Below are 26293 nucleotides of genomic sequence, written 5' to 3' on the forward strand. Positions count from 1 at the left end.
TGTGGTGGGCGGATGTTTACAGAGGATAAGAAATACAGCTTCTCTTTTCAAGGGCTTTTGCAGAAGACCTAGGGAGTACAATTAGAGAGCCACACGTTATGCATCACGTTACGTGGAACAGACTACAGGGGCCATTGGTGATCAGGAGAACTGGTCCGGTTCTTTTCCTACTATTCCTTCTTTTTTTTTCATTTTTATTATGCTTTTTTTTAGTGAAAGTTTATAAGTTAATTTCCCATTCAAAAATTTATACACATATTGTTTTGTGACAATGGTTGCAATCCCCATAATCTAGAACGCCCTCTTCTTTGGATCTCCTTCGGCTTTTTACGTGGGGTGGTGGTGGGTTGGTTGGGATTGGGACAATACTTCCCCAGCTCTAAAGGCTGACTTGTTGCGTCACTCAAGGATAACTTTAAGGGAGAGTGAGAGTTGGGTACGGTCAATTTACTTGAACAAGCGGAAAATGAAGACCTAAAAATCCTCCTGGGTCTTGCAAGACTCTTGAGATGTAAACTCAGTAAAATTAAAATAACTGGCTATACTCTTCAAACAGTAAGAACAAGAGGTGAGCTGGTAAAACAACAGCACGCATATACGCACGCGCAATAAGCCTGGCACCAGCCAACCCAGGCCCGGCTAAAAGGGGTTGGATCTCAGGTCACGGAGCGCGTGTGCGTCACGGCGTAGGGGCGGGGCGTCCGGGCCCGGTTTCCTCGGCGACGCCGCGAGGCTGGGCCTCTCGGGACGGCAGCGGTACGCGCGTGGCCTGGGGACGTAAGAGGCATGGGGACCCCTCCGGGCCTGCAAGCCGACTGCGAAGCGCTCCTCAGCCGCTTCCAGGAGACGGACAGCGTGCGCTTCGAAGACTTCACGGAACTCTGGAGGAGCATGAAGTTCGGGACCATCTTCTGGTGGGTGCTTCTCGCCGCTACCGCCCAGGGGCGTGTGGGAAGTTCTTCCCCCTCACTCTCCGCCCCACCTCCTCGCATCACCGCCCCGGTGTTGGTCTGTGAGGGCCGGCTGTCTCTGCCTCTTCCTCTCCCTCTCCTGGGCCTTCGGGTCTCGCTTTCCCTGGGCGATCCCACTGGGCTTCGCTTGCATTCTTTTGCGGCCTCCTCCCGAATACGCGTCTCCTTCTGGCTGCCCTGCTAAACTTTCCTCTCCATTTCCACTGTCTCCACCCTGTCCCAGGCCACCATCATCTGCCCTTCGCCAGTGTTTTTCTAGAACCCTGTGTTTATAAATAAAACAAACACGCAAGCAAACAAAAACCCCTGTAGACTGAATTCATTGTTCACACAGCAGCCAAAGTTACCTTTCTGAAGTTAAATCTGACCCTGTCACTCCCCTGCTCACCACTCTTGAGTGGTGCCCTTGGACTTTGGGATAAAGCTCACATTCCCTAACATGGCTAGCAAGGCCCTTGGCGACTGGCTGTGTCCGTCTGTCCAGCGTCATCTACCAGTCCCTTCCACGCACTCACTCTCTTACTCCAGTGCCGGCCTTTAGCCCTTCCGGGCGTCCCCTCAGGTCCCTTTACCTGGCCGCGTTATTCTTCACCCAGGTTTAAGCTCAGTTGACAGGTCCTCAGGGAAGCCGTCCTCTGCTCCTCTAGCCAAGTAATGTACTGGTGCTTATTTTTTCCTCATAGCTACCTGTGCTTATTTTACCTCCCAGTTTACCACGTTATTATTGTCATTGTGTAGTTGGGTAAAGAGCACAGATTGTGGAGCCCAGCTGCCTGAATTTGGATGCAGGGTTCACTAACTAGCTGTGACGTGGGCGGGTTACTTACTTGCCTGAGTTTACTAATCTGTAAAACAAGGGTAGTGTTAATATCTCGTATAGCTGTTGTGAGGGTTAAATGAACTAATATATGTTAAGTGCACTCCAGGTGCTCAATAAGTGTTTATTATTGTTGTTAATTTTTAATTTCCCCCCCACTAGAATAAACTCAGGAAGCGTTTATGGCGCAGTTGTTAAGTGCTTGGCTGCTAAGTGAGAGGTCGGCGGTTCGAATTCACCAGCCGCTGGCGGGGAGAAAGATGTGGCGGTCTGCTTCCGCTTTCGGAAATGTTTACAGCCTTGGAAACCCTTTGGGGGCGGGAGGGCAATGGCTTTGCCTTATTTTGGGGGGGGAGGGTTGGAATAAGTTCTTTGAGAACAGTGACCGGATGAATCTGTTATATTTCTGTTAACATACCCATTAAACCCATTGCCGTTGAGTCGGTTCCGCAATATCGCAAAAGCTAAATAATTCGCTGAATGAGTCCTTGTGATTAAAATTATGTTTTGCTGAATAAAATGTAAAAAACAAAAAAAACCTTTTCAAAAAACAAACCCGTTGCCTTGAGTCTCATAGTGACCCTCTAGGACAGAGTAGAACTGCCCTATAGGGTTCCCAAGGAGTGGCTGGTGGTTTCCAACTGCCAACCTTTTGGTTAGCAGCCAAGCTCTTAACTATTGCGCCAAAATATAAAAGTTACCTTTTTTTCTCTCTCTGTTGATATGATAATTACCTATGTAGTTTATGCAATAGTGGAGATGGAGAATGGAGAGCTATTTGTTGTACAATTAATGAAAAGAGAGGAACTAATTTTTTTAATGGCTACTACGACTCCACGGCACTGGGTTTTTTGGTTTTTACTAAATGTAATGCATATGTAGCTTAACTTATTTAACCCATAGAACAACACTGAAAAGCAGGTATAATTGTCCTTATTTTATAGGTGAGGAAATTGAGGCTTGAGGTGGTTGAATAATTTCCCTAATATCACAGGGCTTTTTTAGTAGGCGGTAGGGCAGATACTGGGACCTAAATATCTGCCTATTTCTAAAACTCATGATCTTCCACTGTACCAATTCTTGGGGAAAAAGGCAGTTCAGGAAAATTTTGCGAGGATTACCCCAATTTTTAGTTAGTGAGGAAAATGTCTAGTGAGAATAGAAGCAGGAACCACTTGAGGAGTGGTGGAGTTTCTTTAGGAATTGTCTTGGTTACCAGTACTATAATAGATCGTTTACATTGTTATATTTATTATTGGAAGAGCCAAGGCAAATTCCTCTCTCCTTCTTGCAATCAGGTGTAGCAGAGCCCCTGTTTGCTGGTAGGCATTTTTAATGCCTCCATTTTAAAATGAAAATACGTTTAAAGATACCAGTATCGCCTATCAATCACTTGTATTTATTATATAATACACTTTTGGGCATTTTTGCCAAGATTGTATTAAAAATGAACATTTTTTATTGACTAATTTCAAGTCTTGCATAGAAAACTATTTTATGCAGAAATTGTGCCTTCCTTGTTTTTGCAAAGTTATAAGAAGGGTTATGTTGGCTTTTTTTATAATGGTTTTGCATGCAGCTGAATAATTTTGGATGGTTTATTAATGATGCTGTTTATGTCTACAGAAAATACATTTACTATGTTATTTATTTTTCGTTTTGTTTGACGTTTGGACAAAGCTCTCTGCATGTAATGCAATCTGCTCTTCTGCTCGGCTCCTCCTTTACCTTGATGAGCTTTGCAGTGCTGCAGACAATTGAGGGTGGGGGATAGGTTAGCTAACTTTTTCAACTAGGTGCCCCAAAGACAAAGGAGAGTGCCAATCCGTGATAGTATTGCTCTCCATTATATATTAAAATGCATGCAGTTTTTGTATTTTATTCTGTAACAGAGCCATGATTATTTTAATAAATGTTTTAAGTTCATAATCAGTAATAGTTTGCAGCCCTTTCCCATTTGCTGCCCATTTTGGCAAGTAAAGTTGATGCTTTAGGAAGATGTGTCATGTTTACCTAGTGGTTTCCTGTGTCTCAGTTTAAGAAGCACAGCAGAAAATTAGCTTTTTGTGTTTGAATCATGAAAGGATCTGGGGTGGAAGCCTAATCCAATTTCTAGCAGCTGCTTCTTAAGCAAGGATATACCTTTCCTAAGGTACCCTAGTGGTGCAGTGGTTTAGCACTTAGCTGCTAACTGAAAGATTGGTGGATCAAACCCACCAGCCACTCCACGGAAGAAAGGTATGGCAGTCTACTTCTGTAAAGGTTATAGGGTTTCTGAGGCTGTAAATCATTACAGAAACAGACTGCTGCATCTTTCTCCCACAGAGTGGCTGGTGGGTTTGAACTGCCGACCCTTGGGTGGCAGCCAAACACTTAACCACTGTGCACCAGGGCTCCTTTTCTAAGGTCCCTAGGTGGTGCAAATGGTTTGCGCTGAACTACTAACCTAAAGGGTGGCAGGTTGAACCCACCCAGAGGTATCATGGAAGAAAGGCCTAGTGGTCTGCTTCTGTGAAGATTATAACCTAGAAAACTATATGGAGCAGTTCTGTTCTGTAACACATGGGGTTGCCATGAATTGTAATTGGCTCAATGGCGCAACCAGTTTGGTTAGGTTTTTGTTCATTATTTATTGACTTAGTGAGTCATAATATATTTTCTCTCTGTTTTCTAGTGGTAGAATGAGAAATTTGGAAAAGAACACGTTTACAAAAGAAGCTTTAGCTTTGGGTTGGCGATATTTTTTACCTCCATACACCTTCCAGATCAGAGTTGGCGCTTTGTATCTTCTGTATGGATTATATAACACCCAACTGTGTCAACCAAAACAAAAGGTAATACTGGGTGAGTTGTTTTTCCCCAGCAGAAATGTGAAACAGGTACAATATTTTTACAACAAACTAATTTAAATAAAAATGCCAATATTTTGATATTATAATACATTTGTTAAAAAAAATTGCATTTGGTACAACTTTTTTACTCTTTCTGATTTCAGATTAGAGTGGCCTTGAAAGACTGGGATGAAGTTTTAAAATTTCAGCAAGATTTGATAAATGCACAACATTTTGATGCAGCGTATATTTTTAGGAAGCTACGACTAGACAAAGCATTTCACTTTACTGCAATGCCCAAATTGGTATGTTACCTAAAATAGATTGTTTTTCAAAATGAGGAATTATGCCGTCCCCATGCTGTCAAGTCGATTGCGAATTATGCCGTACTGTTCATAAAGTATCCCAATCTCCAGAAAATAGGAAGAATGTTGTATATTCCAGTGTTTGTAGAAAGCTTTCTTAAAATAGGAATACTTTATTTCTTGAAATAAGACTTTCTTAAAATGTCTTCTGATTACTTTTTTTTGGAAATGAAAATTCAGCCTCTGCTTTTACATCCAGTGTGTTCTTGATGCCGTGTATTAAGTAGATTGTTATGAGGAAATTGGATTCAGCAGCTGTATTTGCTCATGCCTTTATTCAGACATCAAAGAGGTAACTGATGAAAGAGGACCAAGGAATTTTATTGTCAGTTAATGAAAAGTTGAAACTTCCACTAATAAGATATGATAATTTTTCAATCTTTTGACAATTGAGAGCACTGGACTTGGGGCTAGGAGCCCTAGGTTATAGTTCCCATTCTGCTGCTAGCTGACAAGTAAGTAACTTCTCTGAATCTCATGTGAATTTGTAAGGATGTGGCATGGCATCTTAAGGAGTTATTTCAGAAGTCTAATAAATAGTCTTTGAAAAATGGAAAATTTAACATATACATGGTTAGAGTTGCTTTTGTTTCATTAATGTTTACTGATAGACAATTTTTACTGCTGGTTTATGTTTTAGTACTTTAAAACTATCCCTTAAAGATGTTTATTATCGTGTAGCTGTCATATAGAATGAAGAAAAAAATTCAACGAGCTGAGGTCACAGAAGAATTTAAGGATCCAAATGATCGTGTAATGAAACTTATCACTTCTGATGTATTAGAGGTAAATTTGCTTTTATGCTTTTGAACTTTTTTTAAAAAATTGTTTTATTGCCAATTATACATATGTATGTGTATGTATTTGTATGCATATATATATATATATATATATGGAGCCCTGGTGGTGCGGTGTTTAAGAGCTTGACTGCAAACCAAAAGGCTGGCAGTTTGAATCCATAGGCTGCTCCTTGGAAACCCTCTGAGGCAGTTCTCCCCTATCCTTTAGAGTCACTATGAGTTGGAATTGACTCGATGGCAACAGGTTTGGTGTTTTTTTTTTTGGTTATATGTATATATATGATTTCATTTTATCCACAATCAATGCCCATGGAAGCAGCAGTGAAACAATCAAATGACATACTGCATTGGGCAAATCTGCTGCAAAAGACCTCTTTAAAGTGTTAAAAAGCAAAGGTGTCACTTTGAGGACTAAGGTACGCCTGACTCAAGCCATGGTATTTTCATTTGCCTCATATGAGTACAAAAGCTGGACAATGAATAAAGAAGACTGAAGAAGAACTGATGCCTTTGAATTGTGTTGGTGAAGAATATTGAATATACTGCGGGCCAGCAGAAGAACAAACACATTTGTCTTGGAAAAAGTACAACCAGAATGCTCCTTAGAAGCGAGGATGGCGAGACTTCATCTCACATGCTTCGGACACGTTATTAGGAAGGACCAGTCCCTGGTTAAGGACATCATGCTTGTTAAAGTAGAGGGTCAGTGAAAGAGAGGAAGACCCTCAACGAGATGGATTGACGCAGTGGCTGCAATGATGGGCTCAAGCATAGCAATGATCGTGAGGTTTGTACCCAGTTCTGTCTGGCTGTATTGCCTGCTGGACAGCAAAGGCCTGGTGTCATCTAAGCTGGGGCTGGGGTTAGAAATACATCATTCAGCAAATATCTGAGTGCTAAAGTATAACAAGAGCTAGGATCTTTTCTTTCTAGGGGCTTAGTGAGAAAGGGATGAGAGAGATTATATGTAGAGAAATTAGTGTGATAAAAATAGCTTGTATAATAGAAGGAATTTGGATTTTGTCTTTTTGGCAGAAGGGAATTGTTTAAAAGTTCTAGAGACTGGAAAGACCTAAAGTATGTTTTTAGTCTTAGGGTAAGGAGCCAGTTAGAGGGAGAGGTTGTGTAAAGGAGGGAGCAGCGTTTCTCCATGGAGAAGGTTGGTGGATTTATGACTAGAGCCCAGCGGCAGGATTAGCCTTGAATAGGAGAAATCATACGTCTCCCTTTGAAATTTGAGGGAAGGAGGTGAGAGTAGATTCATATAGTTCTATGTAGAGTTGAGAAATAGAAGGCAGACAGACCTGATAGCCAAAGCTTTAAGAGGGCCGTCAGGGTTCAAGGAACTGAGAATTGTGTGAAAATTTGGAATAGTCACTGTGGAGAATGGAAGAGAGAGTTGGGATACCAGAAAGAGTTTGCCAAGAAGTACTGGTGTGAATCATGCAGAGAAGGAGAGGATGTTTTAAAACAGCAAGGCATTGTTCTTACCAATAGTCTTCTAATGAAAAAAGATGATCTGAACCTAGTTATAATTTTGGATGACTAATCTGGTAGTAGAACATTCATTTTTTTTTTTTTTCAATAAACCATAAACATGCTTTTCCATTTTAAGCTCTTTTACTATAATATGTTGAATTCAAAGTTCCTGTATTAAATAAATATTCTATGTCAGCAAATCAGTGTGGAAGATTTTAGAGAACAGTTTAGGGTGATTGGAGAGAAGGATCAGAAGGGCCCGGCCCTGAAATGCCTGTTCCTGGAAGCTTCTAGGAATGGAATATAGTCTGTGTGAAGTCATCTTTGTGTTTTCTAGGATCTTTGGTTGACACGGTTCTGTCTTGAGAGCCTTTTCCCTCAATACCTGTGCCAGCATCTTGTTTGTTTTGACTCAGTTCATTGTAGTTTTCTCTAATAAACTCAACTCCATCCTTAGGAAGTCACTCACTTAGGAAAATATGGAGTCCATGGTGTTTCATTTTGTGGTATTACAAGTCCTGTTCTAGCAGAGGGGAGGACTCATTTGCACTCATAATCCTTAAATATAGTGCACTTCTGTTTCCTTCTACTGCCTGCAGATGCTGTAGTGTCTCCACTTCAGAAGACCTGGATTCTGGTTATAATTCTGCAACTCATTAGTTGTAGTTTTTTTTCTAAAGAGGCATAATAAAGTGAAAAGTGAACAGCATATTGTATCAAAATATCTGATTTCTGATTCTAGCGCTGCCACTTAAGTATGGACTTGAACAACTCATTTTATTTGAGTCTGTTTTTTCATTTATAAAATTATAATAATGATTGTTACATATTGTATACTGATCATTTGCCAGGAACTATGATGGACGTTTTACATGTTACTGTCTCGCTAATGATCATAATAATCCTACAGAGACAGGAGATATTATCCCAGTTTTAAAAATGAGGAAACCGAGGCTCAGAAAAGTTGAGCAATTTGGTGGTGCAAGTGTTTAAGCGCTCAACTACTAGCTGAAAGGTTGGCAGTTTGAACCCACTCAGAGGTGCCTTGGAAGACAGGCCTGGCGATCTTCCGAAAGGTCACAGCTTTGAAAACCTATGAAGGAGTTCTACTCTGCAACACATGGGATTACCCTGAGTCGGAATCGACTCGATGGCCTCCAACAACAACAAGGTGCAATAAGGTGTAGACACTGAATTGGAATGTCCATGTCTGTCAGGCTCCAGAGGAACAAAAACATGCCTAACAGTGCATCTTAAATTTCTTGAAACTGTTGCTGAAGCAGTGTGCAAATATGAATGACTAGAAAAGTTAATGAAGTATTTTATTTTCAAAATCCTCATGAGCATTGGAAAGAAATGGACTTGGATAATGAAGATTTCTTTTTTTCTTGTCTGTTTTTTCATTGTAAATATTTATATACTACTGACCAAATGGCATGGCACTCTCTTACTTCTTAATTCTCTAATTTTGTACAGTGCTTTATATTGTACAAAAAGCTTTCATTTGTATAAGCTCACTTAATACCTATACCATCCCAGAGGGTTAGGTGGCATTACTTCATATCGTACAAATGTGGAACGTGATCCTTAGGCTGAGGGATTTGCACAAAGGTCACACATCTAGCATTTGACAGAATTCAGGCTCAAAACCAGGTCCAGCTAGTGGTCTTCCCACTGTTTTGCATGTAGCATGTATTGCATGTAGAATAAGAATGGGAGTGAAGCACATTGTTAACTATAAAGAGTTAGGGGCTCCCCATGTCTGAACACTGTTCCCCCATTGCAGATCCTGCATATGTGAGTACTTGCCACTGCCTAGCAGTGTCTAATTCCTTGCACAGGTATTGATTCCACCAAAATCTACTAGAAATAAATTGAGTCTAACTTGGAGATGACTCACATGTTGCAGTGGCCACTGTGATAGAAGCGTCAATAGCTCTCTGCTAGTCTCAGAGCTAAGTCCGTATGCCAGGTTTTATAAGATTTCTTAGATCTGCCTGCAGTGCGTTATCTTCCTGCTAACTCCATAGACCTGCTCATATGGCTGGAGGTTTCTGGGGAGGAAGGTCTACTTAATAAATAATGCCATAAGTGGTGTCCTAAGTCACCCTCTATTTCTTGATTTTTTTCAATGATATATATATTGTGTTTGCATATACACATGAAAACCCAGGTTGTGTAGTGGTTAAAAGCTACGGCTGCTAACCAAAAGGTCGGCTGTTCGAATCTACCAGGCGCTCTTTGGAAAGTTCTGCTCTGTCCTGTAGGGTCGCTATGAGTCGGAATTGACTTGACGGCAGTGGGTTTGGGTTTTTTTTTTTAATTTCTTTTAATCCTGAGTCTTACCACTGAAGTAATGATGAAGTTTATGGAAAAGAAACCACAGGCTTTGGGATTTATGAAAGTCAGCACATCTCTCTGAAGGTTTGAGTGAGGGTTGTGATATAGCAATTTCCAGCCCAGCAGAAGAACTATGCAAATATTCTTGATGCGACAATTAAAACCACTGCTGTTGAGTCAATTCCAACTCATAGCAACCCTATAGGACAGAGCAGAACTGCCCAATAGGTTTCCCAAGGTTGTAAGTGTTTACGGAAGCAGACTGCCACATCTTTCTTCCACAGAGTGGCTGATGGGTTTGAACTGCTGACCTTTTGTTTAGCAGATGAATGCTTTAACCGCTGTGCCACCAGTTCTCTTGATGTGACAGTATGACATAAAAATGTGGTCATAGTTATCTGTAGTGGTATGTTATACAATAAATAATTTTTTTCTATCCTGGAATGCAATTCTATGTTAACTAATTAGTCTTTCCTCAGCTTCTCTATATAAGAGTTCCTCTTAGTCACCTAGTGCTGCTATAGCAGAAAAATCACAAGTGGATGGCTTTAACAAAGAGAATTTATTTCTTCACAGTAAAGTAGGCTCAAAGTCCAAATTCAGGGCGTCAGCTTCAGGGGAAGGCTTTCTCTCTCTGTTGGCCTTTTCATCGGTCTTCCCCCAGACTAGGAGCTTCTCCACACAGGGACCAAGGCACTGCTTTCTTGGTGGTATGAGGCCCCCCTCTCTGCTTGCTCCTCTTTCCTTTTTATCTCTTGAGAGAAAAAAGGTGGTACAGGCCACACCCTAGGGAAACTCCCTTTACATTGGATCAGGGTTGTGACCTGGGTAAGGGTGTTACAATCCCACCGTAATACTGTTTAACATAAAATTACAATCACGAAATGGAGGGCAACCACACAATACTGGGTATCATGGCCTAACCAAATTGACACATGTATTTGGAAGATACAATTCAATCCATGACACAGTGTATCTGAGCTTGTGTTGAATTCAGTTAACCCATACCTCTGGAAAGTAGCCTCTTCATTGTAAAGTTGTACTACTTTGATTGCATAATTATATTATTTTCAATATACATTGAAACCTGTGAGAGCTGGATGGAACTCGATAGGCCTGCCTTGTTGCTCCAAGTTTTCCACCTTTGACAGGGTGCAGTCTTAACTACTTTTATATTACTTGTTTTAGTGGAAAATGCTTGAGTTTTCCTTTTCTGACAGGTTTCTACCTTACATAGGTTCTGGCTCTTGCAGGTTTTACTGTACTGTAACATGTTATTCCCTATCAGCTCACGGTTACTTTGGAAGATGATTTTATTTTATGTTGGTTTGGCCTTTAAGTTTCTCCTTAGAAATTGAAATAAAGGACTCATCTTTTCACTTTTAGGAAATGCTGAACGTTCATGATCATTATCAGAACATGAAACATATAATTTCAGCTGATAAGTCCAAGCCAAACAAAGCCCTTAGCTTGATAAAGGATGATTTTTTTGACAATATTAAGAACATAGTTTTGGAGCATCAGCAGTGGCACAAGGACAGAAAGGTACGTGATTGCTTGCTTAATACCTCACCCACCTGCCTTATACAAGTATCCATGCTTAGGCATGGATACTAATGTTGAGAGGCAGCCTAGTTCAGTGACGACATTCCGGTAGAGCTAAGATTTAGAGGGCTTTACTTTCCTAGTTCTGGCTTTGCCACTTATTAGCTGTGTAATATTTAACTTTACAAGTGGATTATTTGTGTATACATATGGGTGTGTCTGTGTCTGTGTATATAGGCATATATATATATTTTGTTTTTCCCCCCAGAGGAGTAAGTAATCTTGTTATACCACTATTTTTTATAATCTTTATAATTTGGCATTTTCCAGAGGTTGCACACTGACAGTTTTTGGGCCACATCGTGCACACAGATGTGTCTTGTTTGGCCTTCACGGTGCTGATCCTAATGTTGATCTCTTCAAACGGAAGATCCCATTGTGACAGGGCATGTGCTTCTCTGGTTACTGTTTGCTTCTGGGCTTGCTTTACCCATTTACAGGGTTTGTCTGATCCCTGAGGCATTTTAGTCTGACTCTTGAAATGCAACCAGAAGGTTCATGAACACAAATCTTTGATTTAATCTTCCGGTCCAAAGGTGTTAGTGCTAGAGCTGTCCATATTCCACAGTAGCCTTTCAGGTGGAGAAATTCTACTATGGAAAACTAGAGGCCTGCCTTAACTAAATTTGCCTTTGAAACCACTACTACATCTTGTTTTAGTAAATGCTTCTAGGAAAAAAGAAAAGTAAAAAATAAGCAATTTCTGATTACCTGCTATATGTCTGATAATGTGTTCGTGTTTTGACACATGCTAGATAGGTATTATATGTTCTCTTTCAGAAATATCTGTTGCCTCTTTTTTGCTTTCCGTTATATAAAGGAAGCTGTCTCAAGACTTTATTTTAGAAAAGATAAACAAGATAAGTGATGAGATAGTCTGGGGAAGAAAGAAATAATTTGCTTCCTCTACACAGTTTTATTTTAATGAGAGAGAGCAAGTGTCGGGAGCCTTGGTGGTGCATGCAGTGGTTAAGAGCTCGGCTGCTAACCAAACGGTCAGCAATTTGAATCCACCAGCTGCTCTACTCTGTCCTGTAGGGTCGCTATGAGCCAGAATTGACTTGATGGCAACACATTAGGTTTTGGGTTTTTTTTTTTTTTTTTAGCAATTGTCAGAATGTTTGAATACTTTATGTGATGCAAATTGGGTTACACAAATGACCTAGCATTTAATGTAAGATTTGTTACAGTATTCTGTTTTAAGAAATTGTGTTTAATGAGCATTATTAAGACAGGTCTTACCTCTGAAAACTTGAAGGAAAGGAGAATAAACCAATTTTCTACTGTCACATAAACTTCATGTTATCCTTCGTTACTTAGGAGGATTTAGGTATATTATTGGTGAATTTCAGAACTATTCTGAAACCTGTGATCTTAGTGTGAAATGATCTCTTTGGATTTTTCAGTAATTAAAAGTGATTCTCATTGCCCTGAGAAAAAGAACTTTTTTAAGTCAATTTGAATTGTAAATGTGTATGTATATATATGTGTATACATACATATACTTTTTTTTGCTCTTTCAGAATCCGTCCTTAAAATCCAAAATTAAAGATGGAGAAGAAAAGAGAGAGAGAGAAGGAGATTCTCAAGAATCAGAGGTCAGAAAAATTCATTATATGACAGTATGATTGCTTAGAGGGCATTAGTTAAACTTCTTTTCATTTTGTGAGTGGCTGTGATTCTATATATGAAAGCATTATGACCCTGGGTCACTACTGTGATAAATACCTCAGAAAACTTGAGAACTTGGGTTCCATGAAAAGTTAGTCTGTTCTTTGTTGAAACCTTGTGCGAGACCACCTCAGGTATAGGTTAGGAGTGATGATGTTAACAGTTTCCAGCAGTGAAAGGGAAAGATGGTGGAAGGTACCCTCAGTTCCTAGAAGGGCACAGTAAGGCTTTTGTAATGCCTTTCTAACTTCATGTAAGCCTTTCAACTGGTGTGGAGGCCAAGCTACTATTTACTGCCCCCAGAGTTTTCATCCTTCTTAGTGGATGAGACGAGGAGCCATCTTTGGGCACAGGCAGGTGAAAAGAGAGTAGCAGTCAAAGTCCCTTTCTGCTCACCAAGACTTTCCTTTGTATTATCTTCCTTGAATCTGAATGAAAACGATCAATAGCTGTGGGGATGGTATCATGGCACCTGCTGGATCTCCTAGAGACTGTGGTATGTGTTTATGTGTCTGTACTCAGTTTGTTTTTAAGAAATGTTAGTTTCTCTTACCCTACATTCCATCTCAGATCTTGTTTGTTAACAGATACCTGGGTGTTCATACTTTCACCTAATGTTTGTGTGTTTTAACTTTTTTCCTTCCAGAGATGTGAAAGGGCAGCGTCATTAGCAAAAATAAAATCCAAGGCCTTTTCAGTTGTTGCTCAGGTAAGTTCTTAATAAGGTAACTGAGAGATTGATAGGATGCTTTCTTACTACATTTTTATTTTTCATCAACAGAATACACGTATATAGATTAAAAAGTCAAAAATATACTGTATAGCTTATAAAACTCAGTAGCCCCTGCCCTACCTCTGTATTTCTAATCTCCAGAAGCAACCACTTTCAACTTTTTTTCTTTTTAGCTATTTCTGTGCGTATTTACATTCCTGGACCGGGAAGCTTTTAGTGCTTCCCCTTATCCCTGGAGTTCTGAAATTTCATGGTAATGTGACTTGGTGTAGACCTTTTTTTCATTCATTGTTCTTGGCACTCATCATGGGCGTCCTTTCAATCTAATAGCTTTCATTTCTGAGAAATTTTTTATGTTGTTTCTTTGATAATGTTTTTAGTTGCATTTTTGTTTTATTTTTCTCTTCTATTTTGATCTCTATCCTTCTATTTTTAGGGAAATTTCTTAAACATTATCTTCTGAACCTTTATATTGAAGTTTTATTCTTGCTGACATTTAAAAAAAAATTTTTATTCTGCTTTAAGTGAAAGTTTATAAATTAAGTCAGTCTCTCGTACAAAAATTTGTATACACCTTGCTATATACTCCTAATTGTTCTCCCCCAAATGAGACAGCCTGCTCCTTCCCTCCACTCTCTCTTTTTGTGTCTATTCCACCAGCTTCTGACCCCCTCTGCCCTCCCATCTCTCCTCCAGATAGGAGATGCCAGCATAGTCTCAGGTGTCTACTTGATCCAAGAAGCTCATTCCTCACCAGCATCTTTTTCTATCCAGTTGTCCAGTCCAATCCCTGTCTGAAGAGTTGGCTTTGGGAATGGTTCCTGTCCAGGGCCAACAGAAGGTCTGGGGATCATGACCACTGGGGTCCTTCTAGTCTCAGTCAGACCATTAAGTATGGTCTTTTTATGAGAATTTGGGGTCTGCATCCCACTGCTCTCCTGCTCCCTCAGGGGTTCTCTGTTGTGTTCCCTGTTGGGGCAGCCATCGCTTATAGCTGGGCACCATCTAGTTTTTCCGGTCTCAGGCTGATGTAGTCTCTGGTTTATGTGGCCTTTTCTGTCTCTTGGGCTCAGAATTACCTTGCGTCTTTGGTATTCTTCATTCTCCTTTGCCCCAGGTGGGTTGAGACCATTTGATGCACCTTAGATGGCTGCTTGCTAGCTGTAAAACCCCAGATACCACTCTCCAAAGTGGGATGTAGAATGTTTTCTTAATAGATTTTATTATGGCAGTTGACTTAGATGTCCTCTGAAACCATGGTCCCCAAACCCCCGCCCCTGCTACGCTGGCATTCAAAACATTCAGTTTATTCAGGAAACTTCTTTGCCTTTGGTTTAGTCCAGTTGTGCTGACCTCTCCTGTATTGCATGTTGTCTTTCCCTTCACCTAAAATAGTTCTAATCTACTATCTAAATAGTGAGAACCCCCTCCCTCCCTCCTCCCTCCCCCCTCTCATAACCATCAAAGAATATTTTCTTCTCTGTTTAAACTATTTCCGAGCTGTTATAGTAGTGGTCTTATACAATATTTGTCCTTTTGCAACTGATTAATTTCACTCAGCATAATGGCTTCCAGATTCCTCCATGTTATGAAATGTTTCACAGATTCATCACTGTTCTTTATTGATGCATAGTATTCCATTGTGTCAATATACCATAACTTATTTATTCATTCATCCGTTGATGGGCACCTTGGTTGCTTCCATCTTTTTGCTGTTGTAAACAGTGCTGCAGTGAACATGGGTGTGCATATATCTGTTCGCATAAAGGCTCTTATTTCTCTAGGATATATTCCAAGGAGTGGGATTGCTGAATCGTATGGTAGTTCTATTTCCAGCTTTTGAAGGAAGCGCCAAATCGATTTCCAAAGTGGTTGTACCATTTTACATTCCCACCAGCAGGGTATGAGTGTTCTAGTCTCTCCACAGCCTCTCTAACATTTATTATTTGGTGTTTTTTTGATTAAAGCCAGCCTTGTTGGAGTGAGATGGAATCTCATTGTAGTTTCGATTTGCATTTCTCTAATGGCTAATGATCGTGAGCATTTCCTCATGTATCTATTAGCTACCTGAATGTCTTCTTTAGTGAAGTGTCTGTTCATATATTTTGCCCATTTTTTAGTTGGGTTGTCTTTTTGTAGTTGACTTTTTGCAGTGTCATGTAGATTTTAGAGATCAGGTGCTGATTGGAAATATCATAGCTAAAAATTTTTTCCCAGTCTGTAGGTTGATCTTTTTACTCTTTTGCTGAAGTCTTTGGATGAGCATAGGTGTTTGATTTTTAGGAGCTCTCAGTTATCTAGTTTCTTCATTGTTAGTAATGTTTTGTATACTGTTTATGCCAGGTATTAGGGCTCCTAACATCGTCCCTATTTTTTCTTCCAATGATCTTTATCATTTTAGATTTTATATTTAGGTCTTTGATCCATTTTGAATTAGTTTTTGTGTATGATGTGAGGTATGGGCCTTGTTTCATTTTTTTTTGCAGATGGATATCCAGTTATGCCAGCACCATTTGTTAAAAAGACTGCCTTTTCCCCATTTAACTGATTTGGGGCCTTTGTCAAGTACCAGCTGCTCATATGTGGATGGATTTATGTCTGGGTTCTCAATTCTGTTGCATTGTGTCTATTCCACCAACTTCTGACCCCCTCTGCCCTCCCATCTCTCCTCCAGTACCAGTACCAGTACCAGGCTGTTTTGACTACTGTAGGGGTATAATAGGTTCTAAGTAGAGTAAGGCCTCCCACTTTGTTCTTCTTTTTCAGTAATGCTTTACTTATCTGGGGCCTCTTTCCCTTTCGTATGAAGTTGATGATTTGTTTCTCCATCTCATTAAAGAACATCGTTGGACTTTGGATTGGAATTGCCTTAAATCTATAGATCACTTTTGGTAGAATAGACATTTTTACAATGTGAAGTCTCCTTATCCATAAGCAAGGTATGTTTTTCCACTTATGTAGATCTCTTTTGGCTTCTTGCAAAAGTGCTTTGTAGTTTTCTTTGTATAAGTCTTTTGCATCTCTGGTAAAATTTATTCCTAAGTATTTTATCTTCTTGGGGCTACTGTAAATGGCATTGATTTGGTGATTTCCTCTTCAATGTTCTTTTTGTTGCTGTAGGGGAATCCAACTGATTTTTGTATGTTTATCTAGTATCCTGGTACTCTGCTGAACTCTTCTATTAGTTTCAGTAGTTTTCTTGAGGATTTCTTAGGGTTTTCTGTGTATAAGATCATGTCATCTGCAAATAGAGATACTTTTACTTCTTCCTTGCCAATCTGGATGCCCTTTATTTATTTATCTAGCCTAATTGCTCTGGTTAGGACCTCCAGCACAATGTTGAATAAGAGTGGTGATAAGGGGCATCCTTGTCTAGTCCCAATCTCAAGGAGAATGCTTTCAGGCTCTCTGCATTTAGGATGATGTTGGCTGTTGGCTTTGTATAAATGCCCTTTATTATTATGAGGAATTTTCCTTCTATTCCTATTTCCCTGAGAGTTTTTATCATGAATGGGTGTTGAACTTTGTCCAGTGCCTTTTCTGCATCAGTTGAGAAAATTATGTGATTCTTGTCTTTTGTTTTATTTATATGATGGATTACATTGTTTTTCCAGTGTTGAACCATCCCTGCATACCTGGTATAAATCCCACTTGGTCGTGGTGGATTATTTTTTTGATATGTTGTTGAATTCTGTTGGCTAGAATTTTGTTGAGGATTTTTGCATCTAAGTTCATGAGGGATATAGGTCTGTAATTTTCTTTTTTTGTTGTGTCTTTACCTGGTTTTGGTATCAGGGATACGCTGGCTTCGTAGAATGAGTTTGGGAGTATTCCGTGGTTTTTTATGCTCTGAAATACCTTTAGTAGTAGTGGTGTTAACTCTTCTCTGAAAGTTTGGTAGAACTCTGCAGTGAAGCCATCTGGGCCAGGGCTTTTTTTTATTGGGAGTTTTTTGATTACCTTGGCAATCTCTTCTTTTGTTATGGGTCTATTTAGTTGTTCTACCTCTGTTTGTGTTAGTTTAGGTAGATAGTGTGTTTCTAGGAATTCATCCATTTCTTCTAGGTTTTCAAATTTGTTAGAGTACAATTTTTCGTAGTAATCTGATATGATTCTTTTAATTTCAGTTGGGTCTGTTGTAATATCGACCATCTCATTTCTTATTTGAGTTATTTGCTTCCTCTCCCGTTTTCTTTTGTCAGTTTGGCCAATGGTTTATCAATTTTGTTAATTTTTCCAAAGAACCAGCTTTTGGTTTTGTTAATTCTTTTAATTGTTTTTGTTTTCTATTTCATTTAATTCTGCTCTAATTTTTATTATTTGCTTTCTTCTGGTGCCTGAGGGTTTCTTTTGTTGCTCTCTTTCTGTTTGTTCAAGTTGTAGGGATAATTCTTTGATTTTGGCCTTTTCGTCTTTTTATATGTGTGCATTTATTGGTATAAATTGACCCCTGAGCACTGTTTTCGCTGTATCCCAAAGGTTTTGATGGGAAGTATTTTCCTTCTCATTGGATTCTCTGAATCTCTTTATTCCATCCTTAATGTCTTCTATAACCCAGTCTTTTTTGAGCAGGGTATTGTTCAGTTTCAAGTGTTTGATTTCTTTTCCCTAGTTTTTCTGTTATTGATTTCCACTTTTATGGCCTTATGTTCAGAGAAGATGCTTTGTAATATTTCAGTGTTTGTTGGATTCTGCTAAGACTTGCTTTATGACCTCATATGAGGTCTATTGTAAAGAATGTTCCATGTGCACTAGGAAAGAAAGTATACTTTCCTGTTGGGTGGCGTGTTCTGTATATGTCTATGAGGTCAAGTTGGTTGATTGTGGTATTTAGATCTTCTGTGTCTTTATTGAGCTTCTTTCTGGATGTCCTGTCCTTCACCGAAAGTGGTGTGTTGAAGTCTCCTAGTGTTACTGTGGAGCTGTCTATCTCACTTTTCAGTGCTGTTAGAGTTTGTTTCATGTATCTTGTAGCCGTGTCATTGGGTGCATAAATATTTAATATGGTTATATTCTCCTGGTACATTGTCCCTTTAATCATTATATAGTGTCCTTCCTTATCCTTTATGATGGATTTTACTTTAAAGTCTATTTTGTCAGAAATAATATTGCCACTCCTCTTTTTTGATTGTAGTTTGCTTCATGTATATATATTTTTTTCCATCCTTTGAGTTTTAGTTTGTTTGTGTCTCTAAGTCTAAGGTGTGCCTCTTATAGGCAGCATATAGATGGATCATGTTTTTTAATCCATTCTGCCACTCTCTGTGTCTTTATTGGTGCATTTAATCCATTTATGTTCAGTGTAATTATGGATAGGTATGAATTTAGTGCTGTTATTTTGATGTCTTTTTTTTTGTTTTGTTAGTAGTTTCTTTTTCCCACTTAATTTTTTGTGCTGAGTAGTTTATCTTTTATGTTGTCTTTTCCTCATATTTGTTGGTGATTTTGTTTCTGCTGAGTCTCTATTTTTTTCTTGTGTTTTGTTTTGATGTGTAGGGTAGTGTGTCTCCTTTCTGATTACCTTCATGTTTACCCTATTTTTCTAAATTTAAACCTAACTTTTATTTCTTTGTATCGCCTTGTCTTCCTGTCCGCATGAAAGATGTATGACTAAATTTCTTAATCCCTCTTTATTGTTTTAATGTTGTCTTCTTTTACATAATGACATAGCTGTTTCCCTGTTTTGAGTGTTTTTTTATCTTGATTTATTTTTGTGATTTCGCTGCCTGGGTTGACTTCTCATTGCTCTGCCCAGCGTTCTAGTTTTGGGTTGATACTTGATATTATTGATTTTCTAACCAAAGAACTCCCTTTAGTATTTCTTATAGTTTTGGTTTGGTTTTTACGAATTCCCTAAACTTCTGTTTATCTGGAAATGTCCTAATTTCACCTTCGTATTTGAGAGACAGTTCTGCTGGATATATGATTCTTGGCTGGCAGTTTTTTCCGCCATTGCTTTATATAGGTGTTCCCATTGCCTTCTTGCCTGCGTGGTTTCTGCCAAGTAGTCCAAGCTTATTCTTATTGATTCTCCTTTGTAGGTGACTTTTCGTTTATCCCTAGCTGCTCTTAAAATTCTCTCTTTATCTTTGGTTTTGGCAAGTTTGACTATAATATGTCTTGGTGACTTTCTTTTTAAATCCGCCTTTTTTTTGTGGAGTTTGATGAGCATCTTGCATAGGTATCTTCTCATCTTTCACGATATCAGGGAAGTTTTCTGCCAATAAATCTTCAACAATTCTCTCTGTATTTTCTGTTATGCCTCTGTGTTCTGGTACTCCAATCACTCATAGGTTATTTCTCTTGATAGAGTCCCAGATGATTCTTAGGTTTTCTTCATGTTTTTAAATTCTTTTATCTGATTTTTCTTCAAATATATTGGTGCCAAGTGCTTTATCTTCAAGTTCACAGATTCTGCCTTCCACTTGTTCAATTCTGCTCCTCTGACTTTCTATTGAGTTGTCTAATTCTATAGTTTCATTCTTAATCTTCTGAATTTCTGATTGCTGTCTGTCTGTGGATTTTTTCCAACTTATTAAATTTTTCATTATGTTCCTGAATAACATTTTTATTTTCTTCAGTTGCTTTATCTGTGTGTTCCTTGGCTTGTTCTGCATATTGCCTGATTTCCTTTCTTATGTCTTGAAGTGTTCTTTATGTTAATCTTTTGTATTCTGCCTCTGGTAATTCCAGGAAAGCACTTTCATCTAGAAGCTCCCTTGATTCTTTGTTTTGAGAGCCTCTTGAGGCGATCATGGTCTGTTTCTTTATGTGACTTGATATTGAGTGTTGTCTCTGAGCCATCTATAATTTATTATATTAGTTTATTTTATGTTTGTTCACTGTATCCTAGCTTCTTGCTTTGTTTTGTTTTGATATGCCCAAATGGGTTGCTTGAGTGAGCTAGCTTGATTATTTTCCCCTTTGGAGGTCTCACGTCCTGTACCCAGATGGCTAGAGCTGTTATCAGGTATAGCAGTCGAGGAGTCTATTCACTTTTTTTGTATGAATTCAGCTCAGGTGTCCAGGTAGCTGATCATCAAGTGTGTGGTACAGGCTCTGTCCTACAGTCTTAAAGGGGTGAGGGTGATTGATGTAGTTACCGGTATCTGGTTGCAGCAGGGTGTCACACTGTGAACAAGGCAGGGGGCTGAGAATCGTCCCCTATGTGTCTCTGAGGAAAGTGTGTCCCTGTTCCCTAGAGCGTACAGGTGGGTGAGTTCTGCAAATGGACACTGGATACCCAGTGTTTTTGGTTGTAAGGACTGGGAGGTAGCAGTTGTCCTTGGACCCCTGTCACAGGTGGCTGGGTGACCTGAGTGGAACCACCAGTCCTTAGGCCCATGATGTGGGTAGGTGAGGATCCTGTTTAATAGGCAAAGTGGTGTCAAACATCAAACACCCTCCTCTCTACTGCACAGCTAAAACAGTTGTAGTGTGCCAACAAGGACCTATTCACCTGAAATAGGCCCACATAGGTCCATGCAGGGGGGAAAGTTACTCAAAGTCCATGCACTGTTTTTGCCTAGACAGGAGCTGCTGCTTAATGGAGCTGGCAAATTATCTTTTCCCCCAATTGTGAATTTATTCCTTCTCTAATGCTGGGAGGATGGCTCTAGGCACTCAACAGTGCCTATCTCAGGCCCAGGGAAATCAACAGCTGCTGAAGCCGGCTTGGGTGTGGGGGGGTATGGTAAAATATATGCAAGTACTTAGCTTTTGCCAAGAGCGCCGTTCTTCTCTGGTTCCGGAGGTGTGAGTAGGCTGTGCAGCTGGCTGCTTCTCTCTGAGGAAACTGTGGCCGAACCCTAGTACCAGCCTGCTGCAGTGGCTACTGGGAATGGTGCTTGAGGGATCGCAGCGATTCAGGTCTGGTAACTCTTCTCCACTTCTGAACCGTCTCTTCCTTCTCCTGCCACTCAGTTCATCTTAGGTGAAGCGTTTTAAACCTCAGTATTTCTTTTTCTTGGATCTAGTCATTTTTACCAGAGAGGAATTTTGGAACATAGGGAATAAGCCCAGCTGCCAATGTTTTGAAAGCCTACAAAGAGAACCAGCTAAGAGGCTTACTATTTCTTATGCAGGTTTCACTTAACTCCTGTGTTTTCTGTAAGAGGCCTCATCTCCCTCAGCTATACCCATTTCCTCAAAGTTAAAGCCTCCTTGGTTTTGCCTCTGCAGAGAGCAAACCTCTTATTTTCTACTAGAGGTCAGTTACTTAGTTTCGAGGCTGAAGAATGGGATGCTATTCCCTATGTAGATTTTCAGCACATCTACCAATATTTGTAGTCACATTTCTGATGACTTCAGTTCCTTACCCACTTGGATCAGTTTGCTTTATACTAACTTCCCCAATGCAGGCAATTAGGCTTACGCTTTCTTCATTTTGTTAAGTTAGCTATCACTTCCTTTTCAACTTCCAAAATTTTGTTACCTTGTTTACAGCTGTGTTGTTTCCTGTTATCTTTGTTTTTGTGGAGTTGTTGTTGTTGTTAGGTGCCATTGAGTTGGTTCTGACTCATAGCGACCCTATGTGCAACAGAATGAAACACTGCCCTGCCTGGTTCTGTGCCATCCTCATGATTGTTGTTATGTTTGAGCCCATTGTTGTGTAGCCACTGTGTCAGCCCATCTCGTCGAGGGTCTTCCTTTTTTTCGCTGACCCTCTCCTTTACCAAGCATGATGTCCTTCTCCAGGGTCTGATCCTTCCTGATAACACGTCCAGAGTATGTGAGACTAAGTCTTGCCATCCTTGCTTCTAAGAAGCATTCTGGCCATACCTCTTCCAAGACAAATTTGTTTGTTTATTGCCAGTCTGTGGTACGTTAAATATTCTAGCCAATGCCATAATCCAAATGAATCAGTTCTTCTTTGTTCTTCCTTATCCATCGTCCAGCTTTCACATGGCTTTGAGGCAATTGAAAACACCTTGGCTTGGGTCAGGCGCACCTTAGTCCTTAAATTGACATCATTGCTTTTTAACACTTTAAAGGTACTTTGCGGCAGATTTGCCCAGGGTAATTTGTCATTTGATTTCTTGACTGCTGTTTCCATGGGTGTTGATTGTGGATGCAAGTAGAATGTTTATTTCGTGACTGTCATTTTAGTGGGGCTTTAGGAAAAAGCACAGATAAAAATATGTGTGTTTAATCCATGTTTTTTTCCTGGGTTTTTGTCATAAATTTAAGAAGGGCTTCATTCTGTGGGAAGTTGCTATTATTTTCTAGTTGTGAAAAAGAAAAAGTTAAAAGTGACTGTAGATTAGTTACATGTTACTTATTTGCTACAGCAGAGTAAATGGAGTAGAAATACTGTGTGAAAGCACTAAGGACAGTAAACTCATTATCCCAAATTCTTTTTAACTAGAGCCCTTTTTTAATATTGTACAGTGGTAATTGGTGTTTCATGTTTATCTTAAAGCATTATGGGATATTTTTTTAAATCATTAAACAAATTATGTTCTCTATAAATTGTCATAAGTAGTTTTTTTTTTTTCTCTTTGTTGAGGTACAGTTAACATACAATGCATGGTAGTTTTTAAAGAATTGCTAATACTTGTACTGCATATATAACATTAGCTGAAAGCTGTCTTCTTAGCTAGGACTCTTTGGCTTAAGCAAATAAGTGAATTCATTGGTGGATGTAACTGAAATGTCCTTGGGAACTGGCCTTAGGCACAGGTATCACTAGGACTGTCCCTTCCTCTTTCACCTCCTGTGTGTTGATTCCACTGTCTTCATGTGCTGTTTGTGATAGCTCCACCCTTGTATGTGCCCAGCTCAATGGAAAGAGGAATTTTTCCTTCCTAATAGTTAAACAGATTCCTGAAACTGAGTTATATTAGCTATGATTGAGATCACTTATCCGCCTCTGAACAGTATGAATCACAATGACCATGGGAATGCTTGGCTGTACATTTGTGCTACACGGCCATACCTGGAGCAACAGATAAATAGTTATACTTGAAACACATGGTAGTGCCCAAGGAAAATAAAGTGTTATTATTAGAAGAAAGGGGGACTAAGTTACTAGGCAGTAAAAAGCAGTACTTGTCCTCTATGTCTCCATTTCCCAACCATGCCAGATAATAGAACAACTGCATTTTAACCCAGTATGAGTAATGACAGTTGCAGGGAACTTGTCATGTTATAAAGATAAAAGATAGACTGTGTACATGGGACAAGTGATTATAGTAAGCAAGCCAGTGTAATGGTGGAGTACTTTATGACAAGTGTTTCTCTAAATCTTTTCTCATTTAATTGTGTATTTTGTCTTTCTCTCATTACTGCATTGGTTTGACACAGTGGCTGCAACAGTGGGCTCAAGCCTAACAATGATTGTGAGGATGTTTCGTTCTGTTGTGCATAGGGTCGCTATGAGTTGGAACCAATTCAGCAGCACCTAATAGTATCAATTACTGAATATATTTCTATTATTTTACTTATCAATTGGATTCATTTTCTGATTCTTCGTTAACTGGATTTCTAACTCTTCAGGCATCCAAGTCCAGAAGGCATCGTCAAGTCAGACTTGACTCTTCTGACTCTGATTCTGCACCTGGTCGAGGACAGATTGAAGCAACTAAGAGAAAAAGAAACAAAGAAGCATTGACATCATCAGGAAGGAAGATGTCCTCCAAAAACAAAGGTAGCTGTTTAAAGTCTTACTAAGATTCAGTCAGGGAGAGTGGGTCTTATTTATAACCTCCCCGCCTCTTGTTTTCCATTTTTAAAGTGGTTAGGTACTTGTTTAACCTCCTGAGAGCCTCTTGAGAGTTAGTATTAAAAATAAATACATTTTCTTTGGTTCTTGGAATCTTACTGCTGAAGGGAACCCTAGGAATCATGAAATTCATCATTTCATAGTTGATGAAATTAAGGCCAGTGCAGATTAACTAGTTTGTTCATAATGATATGGATAGATAGTTATAGATTCAGTCTAGAATTATCCAGTGCATACTTACATTAGTCATTTCTACATGTGAATCAAACTTATATGTAGAGTAAGGTAGTACATTTTATAAACCATATTTCCCTTTAACTGTACTAATTCAGCTGTGTATGCCTTTCTTTTGAAATAGTGTATCTGTAAAATTTCCTTTGGCATTTGGATCCTAAACTAATGGTTATATATTTTAAGAGCTTAATTTTTAAAAATTACACAAAAATACATATTCACCATACATAAAGTTGGAATATCATTAGCAGGCTAAGAGAAAAAAAAGAGCTTTAGAAACCTGAGTAACATTTAATACCTAATATGTAACACACTCCTAAGTACTGCAGGAGTATATGAAGATATAGCGTTTTAATTTTTTTTTTTTTTCTATATTGAGGCAGTGGAGAGAGAATTGAAACTAAATACCTTTAAGATATTTCAGATATTGATTAAATGCCTTAACAGTTGCTTAAAGTGCACAGAGAATTCAGAGGAGGAGGTGTACCACATTTTGTGAAGAGAGAGCGATAAATAATTCAAAAGGAGAGTTTTCTGATTCTTTTTGCAAAGCTAGCATAACATCCTTAAGAGAAGTCATTAGACCAATTTCACTTACAAGTATTACTGAAAAAGTCCTAAGGTGTATGTATCAAAAAGAATCCCACATACAAAGCACCTCGACTGTATTTGTCTAGGATGCTAGAATGGTGCAATTATTTAGGACTGTATTCATATAATTTACTATATAAATAGGGTGAAGGGGAAAACATGCATTCATTTTAGTAGTTACCAAAAAAAGACATTTGATAAAAATCCAGCACTTCACTAGCCATATTTTATTATTTAATGTAGTTATTTAAAGCATTGTTTCACAAACTGAAATTAAGGATAGGAGTTGGGATGTACATTTAATGAAAGGTAATGACAGGTATTGTAGCACATCTGAGATTTCTTTTGAATTAATCTAGGGTGTCATGAGGGATTTAATCCATGAGAAAAAAAAAAAAACAGAGTAATGAAATGCAATCTGAATTCAGGTCTTTGATCATGGGCTCACTATTCCAGCTCACCGGCTTTGTAGCTCATTGTTAGGTGCTGCTGAGTCGTTCAAACTCATAGTGAACCTACATACAACAGAACGAAACACGGCTCGGTCCTTTGCCATCCTCACATCATGGCTATGTTTGAGCCCATTGTTGCAGCCACTGTGTCAATCCATCTCCTTAGGAACCTTCCACTTTTTGGCTGACCCTGTACTTCACCAAGCATGATGTCCTTCTCTAGGAATTGGAACTGGTCCCTCCTGATAACATGTCCAGAATATGTGAGCTGAAGTCTTGCCATCCTCGCTTCTGATGCACCTTAGTCCTCAAGGTGACATCTTTGCTTTTTAACACTTTAAAGTAGTCTTTTGCAGCAGATTTACCCAGTGCAATATGTCATTTGATTTCTTGACTGCGACTACCAAGGGTGTTGATTGTGGATCCAAGTAAAATGATATCCTTGTAACTTCAGTATATTCTCTATTTATCATGATGTTGCTTATTGGTCCAATTGTGAGGATTTTTGTTTTATTTTAAGGTTTAATCCATACTGAAGGCTTTTGTCTTTGATCTTCATCAGTAAGTGCTTTAAATCTTCTTCAATTTTAGCAAGGAGGGTTGTGTCATCTTCATATTGCAGGTTCCTCCAATCCTGATGCCCCATTCTTCTACGTACAGTCCAGCTTGTCAAATTACTTG

At 39.1% G+C, this 26293-nt stretch overlaps 1 protein-coding gene across 9 annotated transcripts in view; it reads left to right on the forward strand.

Annotated features, from left to right (window-relative positions):
- Window positions 1-712: 712 nt before the first annotated feature.
- SNAPC1 (small nuclear RNA activating complex polypeptide 1) overlaps window positions 713-26293 on the forward strand; it is a 153218-nt gene continuing 127637 nt past the window's right edge. For 4 of the 9 annotated variants that reach the window (XR_002785315.2, XM_064292564.1, XM_064292566.1 and 1 more), the window contains exons 1-8: window positions 715-914; window positions 4463-4622; window positions 4784-4924; window positions 5666-5770; window positions 10990-11148; window positions 12732-12806; window positions 13526-13588; window positions 24110-24260. Coding sequence is in view for 8 of the 9 variants with exons in the window: in XM_064292564.1 (XP_064148634.1) it covers window positions 787-914; window positions 4463-4622; window positions 4784-4924; window positions 5666-5770; window positions 10990-11148; window positions 12732-12806; window positions 13526-13588; window positions 24110-24260 (982 nt within the window). In the remaining variant the exon portion in view is untranslated. Of the gene's footprint in view, window positions 915-4462; window positions 4623-4783; window positions 4925-5665; window positions 5771-10989; window positions 11149-12731; window positions 12807-13525; window positions 13589-24109; window positions 24261-26293 lie in introns of all 9 variants that reach the window. The other 5 variants (XM_023546235.2, XM_003408504.4, XM_064292565.1 and 2 more) reach the window with 3 other exon arrangements.

This window comes from Loxodonta africana, chromosome 10, assembly GCF_030014295.1.
Source record: "Loxodonta africana isolate mLoxAfr1 chromosome 10, mLoxAfr1.hap2, whole genome shotgun sequence".
NCBI classification, from domain to species: domain Eukaryota; kingdom Metazoa; phylum Chordata; class Mammalia; order Proboscidea; family Elephantidae; genus Loxodonta; species Loxodonta africana.